The sequence below is a fragment of the Phaethon lepturus genome, unplaced genomic scaffold (genome assembly GCF_000687285.1).
Source record: "Phaethon lepturus isolate BGI_N335 unplaced genomic scaffold, ASM68728v1 scaffold6328, whole genome shotgun sequence".
NCBI lineage: Eukaryota > Metazoa > Chordata > Aves > Phaethontiformes > Phaethontidae > Phaethon > Phaethon lepturus.
This window is the reverse complement of record NW_010556797.1, coordinates 26391-32788: the sequence shown is the minus strand read 5'-3', so window position 1 is coordinate 32788 and position 6398 is coordinate 26391. Positions and strand designations below refer to the sequence as shown.

The window sequence follows — 6398 nt, the reverse complement described above, 5'->3', positions numbered from 1 at the left end:
CCCCCCCCAGTCTTTGAAAAGAGAGGTGACCTTGTTGGTAGCAGTTTGGAGCAGCTGAATCCCACCCCAGTTCCATACCTCCCCTGTCAGAAGCCTGATGGCAAAGGGAATGCTGCCCTGTCAAGGGAGTGGAATGGAGGAATACTGTGTGTGTTTTCTGGAGTTCGTATGCTCAAAATGAGAGTTCACAGTACAGCAAGAGTCACACTTTGGCCTGATTTGCCATAATAAGCAACAATAAGGGGTGTGACTTTTATTCTTTAAATTACATGGCCTGGCCCTCTATCAGTTCCACATAGTTTAATTCTTCTGCATAAGAAGTCTGTACTAATTTGGAGCCTGGATGAAGGACTCACTTTTGCCAGTCCCTGTTTTTCGTTAGGCTGTCAGGCGATTGCAGGGTTTCTTCTGACTTGCTTTGTTCTTCTGAGCACACCCTTATCTGGGAATGAAAACTGACATCAGGAGTGAATGATCAGCCCTGACACAGGTAATTGAAGATGCAGGTTGCAGTGTTGTGTGTGCTACTACTATACTCTTTTAAAAAAAGCTGCAGAATGCAAATCGAGTCCCTGCACACACCGTTGTGCCAACTGAAAGGTACTTGCTGGGACTTCGTGGAGCGAAGGGTGGGAGAGGGGTTCTCTAGCTTCAGCGTATGTGGGTCTGAAAGGTACTTGCTGGGACTTCGTGGAGCGAAGGGTGGGAGAGGGGTTCATGTTTTTAGGGCCTCTAGCTTCAGCATATGTGGGTAGATAAGCAGCCTCCTGCCTAAAGGAAGGCTCTGTGAGGATCACACTCTTGTTCTGTGGCGTACAAAGGGGACTGCAGCCTAGCAGTTTGATCAGAAGTGGGAGTCCTGGAGGGGCTGGATGAGTAGTAGGTATCTGTTTCCTCTTCTGACCTGAAAAAAAAAGCTCTCCTTTTGGCTCATGTGGGAGCTGGCTTGAATCCCCCATGATGCATATGAAATTCAGAGTGGGTGAGAAACTGATAACCCTGGTAGATGTGCAAATAACTTTTCTTTTATAGGTCAGGTCCATATTTTTATATCTTCTTAATTAAGAATTTTTAGAAAGCTTACTTAATAAAGAATTCAGTCTAACTTGTGGAGAAAAATTTTATCCAGGACTATTTTGTCTAGAAGAACCTTTTTTCTGTCTTAGTGCTTTCCAGTGGGAGCAATGATTCATTGAGGTCTTAGGCTCCTAAAGAAGTGTTTGTACAATATCCATTTGGTTGGCTTCTTAGCTCTGTTGGCTGGGCATGTTTAAGGGAAGGAAAGGAGCAAAACATTAACTGTTACTGTATGCAGAGAGTTTAGTTCTATCAGTGTTGCTGGAACAGCTTCTTGCTATGGTGAGAACTGTCTCTCAGGTAAGGCAGTGGTGTGAATCCTCATCTGTGAGGAACGTGTGGCCTTAGGGTCTCGGTGCTGATGGCCCTTGATGTAGCTGAGTAGCCAGGGCAGCCCGCTTGTTGTCCTGGGCCATCTTATGGCTCTAGCCCAGAGCAGCATGGACTGCCTGCTCGGTTCCTGCGTGGGGGTTCTTGTAGCCCATGGCTGAACTGAGCCCCGTGGCTCTGCTGAAGCCTTCTCAGTCTGTTACAGTGGAATGTAGTTATTCTCCCTTAAATACAAGGAGATTGTAAATTCACCTGTCTAGCATGATGGCTTTGTCATTTGAAGATGCTCTTTGAAAAAAGCCAGGAAGGTAGGCAGTTTTTGTCCTGCGGGGACTTATCTGGCATTTCTGTGCAACTAAGTTCTTCCATTCTCTATTTGAATAAAATCCATTGTAAACATTTGTCTCAATTTAGTTGTTGAGGTAGGAGGTGCTAATGTCCCTTCTGCCTCTCTTACCCTCTTTGTTAGCAGATGGTTTAGCTATGGTGGGGTGGGCATGCATACGTGTGTGTATGCACACATGCTTGTGCTGTCCAGGAATGTGGTTATAACATTATGTTCAGCCTCCTGTAATTAATTATTTCTGCTGGTTTTCCGAGTAACAGCTGTGAAAAGAATGTGTACAAACAATTTGAAAACCCTGCAGCCAGGTGTCCTGCTTGTTCAAGCAAGAGCTGACTTCTCTGTTTACTGAGGTTTCTGTTTATTGACTCAAGTAAGTCTGAGTAGGATGGCAAAGCTGTTAAAGATCTGCTATAAAGACAAGCTGCTAGCTGTAGTAAGTGTTCTTCTTGGCAGATATCCTCAGCCATGAGAGAACATGGTGGGGAGGTGCAGGGCGGAGAATGTAGAGTTGTGTTGTTTTAACTGGAAAATTCCCTTGTAATTGTTTTGCCAGGCTTTGTGTAGTGCATCCAAAAAACCACTCCATGAAACAATGACAGACTACGCAGATGGACAGTTGTGGCTTAATATATCCAAATTAATGTACTTCCCAAGTGCTCTTGACTTGCTGTGCTTTCTGCTACATCACTTACTGTGGCTTTTAGTATTGGCAGACCTCTGTATGGTACTGTTCATTCAGCTTTACTCAATTCTCAGATTACCCATGTACTAGATCTGAACTAACTTAAACAAGCAGTTTGGGAATATGCGGTTTGCAGGGGGGTGAGAAACAGAAGAGGGAAAGGAGAAGACTTATGATGCTGTGAGACATTTTTCCTGCGTACTCATGCTTGTAAACTGTTGTGGCAAATGTTTCTGATTCCTTATGTAGCCTTTTAAAGTAATCCAAAGAATAATTTAAAACAATCATCTTGTTGTGTGATAATACATAGAGAACAGAGCTATTTCTAATGTTCTTAGTGATGGTGGTGTGTTTTGGTGTTTTTGTCCGTGGTACTGGTCAGCTCAGCTGAGGGTGACAGTGTCTATCATGCTGTGGGCTCAAAAACTCAGAAGGACGATTGTCCACCTTTCGCCTCCTGTCTCATGTTGTGCGGGCAGACAGGTGGAGCCCAAGGGAACAATGAGCTACAGTTGTCCCAGAATTATCTTATTTTAATACCTTCCCACTTGCTGCATTGCTTGAAGTTTTAGGATGTTCCATGTGTTTTCTCTTCCCTTCTCTCCTCCATCCCCTTTCTCATCAGATTTAAGTGATTCCATTTTGCCCCAAATGGCTGCATGTTTAATGTGCTTTGAGTAAGAACGGGTTGCAAGTGGTCATTTCCAGCCAGCAGTTTGTCCAGTTACAGTGGGTAGGAAAAAAGAATAATTTCTTCTTGGATTAAGGTGAACGTTTGTCATCCTCCTTTTGACACTGTGTGCATGGGTGTTGAGTGTTTGCTGAGCAGCAGTGCTCATACATGAGGGCTGGCTGTGGTGGCTGATCCTGCTCGGTGAACAGGCAGCTCTGGAGTGAGCTGTGGGCTGAGCCAAGGGCAGTGCGGGCTCCTCATAAATTCCCTGGAAGAGACAGCCCTGGCCACCAGAAGAATTACAGCTCCCAGGAGGCTCTTCTGTGCAGACCTTGCATCCCTTACTTGACTTGTCTACTACCTTCTCTGCCTGTCTGCTCAGACTGGCTTTCCCTTCCATGTCCGTGGTGGGCTGAGCTCTTAGAAGTGTAACAGTCTGCTTTCAGTCTCCATCTCCAGGGGATGGGTGTCTAAACTGGCACAGTGTTTGAAATACAGAAGTCAGAAGGGCTGTGTCCAGAGGCCAATATGCTGGGATGATGCATCTTGAATAAGCAGAGTTGGAAATTTCACTTTCAACTTTTCCAGCCATCGCTGCCACTTCCACGCTACAAAAAGCTGTATTTCTTTATTTGGCTTTCTCATTATTTGTATTTCTAGACAGTTATTCTATAACAGAGTTTCACAGCATGCTACAAAGTCTGACCATTTAATTTAGACACTTGTTATTATTGGAATATAATACGACTTTGTATACTCTCCTATTTTTCTCGAAGTAATTATGCATGAAGTGGAAGGCATTGAGCCTCACTGTCTCTGTGGACAAATACATTGCTTCCATCACTTCTGCCATGTGGGCTTTCCATGGACTGCAGTGTCTTCTGTGTAAATCCCAAAGAGTATACCAGATAGTATTTGAGACTGTTAAGTAACAGCTCCTGTGGTTGAAGAAGACTTTTTAAGCTTTACTGATTGGAATTCAGCGTTTCAAGGATCTAAATAACTTTCATGAGAGTGAAATGACTGAAGATGAAGGTTAATGCCTTGGGTTCTTTTCCTCATGAGTAACTTAATAATTTTTACTTATTTTCCTTTCAGTTAGTTACAGGTTTGAGCTATCTGGAAGATGAAGCCCTGGCTGCAGTCGGTGTTCTTTCCCTGTATTTTCTTGATATGGCACACAGAAGCAGAATTCTTCACCTCCATAGGTATGGAAAGAACTAATGCACAATGTTGTGACGTAGCTAATGTGGTTGCGAAAACTGTTAAAGCTTACAGCTTTCTTTATATGATCCTATCAAACACTGTTCGCATTAGGAAAAGCTGCTCTTCTGCATCTTTGCTGTTCTGTGTTGCAAGTCTTGCGTCAGTGCAATCCGTTTGCAGCTGGGTAACTTAGCACATTGTGACCAACATGATACCAGTTTCTCTGGGGGCTCTGTCAGTAAAATAAGACAGTGCCTGTGTTTTATTAAGAATTGTGCACCTTTTGTAGTCTTGAACACAGACAAACCTTATGCTAAAATGCTTAGTCCTGGATTTGATTTATGAAGAGAATTTAAGTGATGAAGATTGTGACATACTTTCTTTCACAGAACCTGGAATCTCCTGTCTTCTCAAAGTTGGAGTTAGGCGTCGTAAGGAAAAATTAATATCCCCCTTACCTTATGTGTGTTTTGTAAGACCTGAGTAAATCCTGAAGAATTCATGTTGTTTTAAGTCCTGAAAATAGACTGATGTTTATGACAATTTAGTTCTTGTGTTCTAATAGCTGTGATACAACAATGTATGATTGTGGTAGAGCCTAAAATTAAACACAAAATAATTTTGCTGCTGCGACTTAGTCTAATGTTTTCCTGTGGAGTAGCATGGGGAATTTACCCCCTGTAAGGATAATAAAGATGGATTAACTACATCTGGCAGTTCTCCAGAATATGCTTTGAACTCAGTGGCGCTATGTTTTGGAATGGTAAAACTCAAAACTCCCAGGGATTTATTTTGCACCGGTCTGTGGAACTGTTCAGCCAGAGCAAGGCAGAGTGGTGTTCACTACCAACCCCCAGCACATGCTTCCTGTGCTCTGGAGTTGGCTGAACAGTACTTAGCTACCTGTGTTTTATTTGATTCTCTTTTTTTTTTTCCCAAGTAGCTTTTTGTACAAAAAAGTTGCTGTGAAGGATCACCTTTTCTTCACACTTACCTATTTCTGAACCTTTCCTAACTCTGAAAATAGCACAGCCTGCTGACTGCCATCTGCTTAATCATGCCTCATTAATAATTACTTTGGAATGCTGAAACTAAAGCTGTGGCTGCATTTATAAATCTCATCCGGTCTTTCAGTGTTTGGTCTTTGAAAGGCAAAGTTTGTCATGGCAATTAGGATTGACATGCTAGCAATTTCCACTAATGCTAATCGGGAGAAAGTGTGTGTGTCAGTCTATAAATATTAGTCTGAAATTCCTCTGTGCTTAATGTTAGGTTGTGTTTCCATAGTTACCTATATTGAAAAGCTGTAATTGTAAGTGATGCCAATGGTTAGACTAATAATTTATTAGTGTGACCTAATCTGTATCCATATGTAGAGCAGATGCTTTGGTAACTATTTGGATCTTTTGTTGCTTTCATTCAATAGCTGTTTTAATGTCAAACCTTCCTTTTGATTGTCTTGCATATAACTATAATAATAAAAGTAACTCAGAGGCAGTGGAAGGGTCACAGCAAAGCTACATGAGCCATTGAAGTTGAGATTTTAAAAGTCCCTTGAAGCATTTGAATGTCAGACCTGTATGTATAATAGCTTTTGAGGTTTACAGGCATTGAAGTGCATGCCCTTAATTTGCCTGTTCTTTGTGGTGGTTTTAGTAGCCCTAAAGCATTTGAGGTCTGTCTTCTGTACTACTTTTTTAGGTCTGATTAACATTTGCTTATACTCTGTTTTTAGGTCAAATGACAGACCTGATTTATGCGGAGAAAGACTTGGTACAGTCTTTAAAGGAATATATCCGAGCAGAAGAGACCAAGCTCTCTCAGATTAAAAGGTAGGGGGAGAGATTTGTGTAAGGAAGGGTGACAAAATGGCTGGTCTGTTGTGTTGAGCTACACCACACCTTTGCCACCACTCTTTGCTGTTAGATCTTGTTAGCATTTTCTCAATAGGTCATGACAGTGAGACCACAGCTACTAACTTGGTTTATTCCCATAAACCTGGAGAGGGGGCCCTGGTTCAGATATTGTTTAGGCTTTGCTTGTTTAGAAACTCTTGTCTACTGGGCTCTTCCCACTTTCCTTGT

General features: G+C 42.4%; 1 protein-coding gene across 2 annotated transcripts in view; it reads left to right on the top strand.

The window, feature by feature from the left end:
- P4HA2 (prolyl 4-hydroxylase, alpha polypeptide II) overlaps nt 1-6398 on the top strand; it is a 29529-nt gene that overhangs the window by 3196 nt on the left and 19935 nt on the right. The window contains exons 2-3 of one of the 2 annotated variants that reach the window (XM_010292559.1): nt 4224-4316; nt 6050-6146. In XM_010292559.1, coding sequence (XP_010290861.1) covers nt 4235-4316; nt 6050-6146 — 179 coding nt within the window. In that variant the 5' untranslated portion in view covers nt 4224-4234. Of the gene's footprint in view, nt 1-4211; nt 4317-6049; nt 6147-6398 lie in introns of those variants that run through there. The other variant, XM_010292560.1, reaches the window with a different exon arrangement.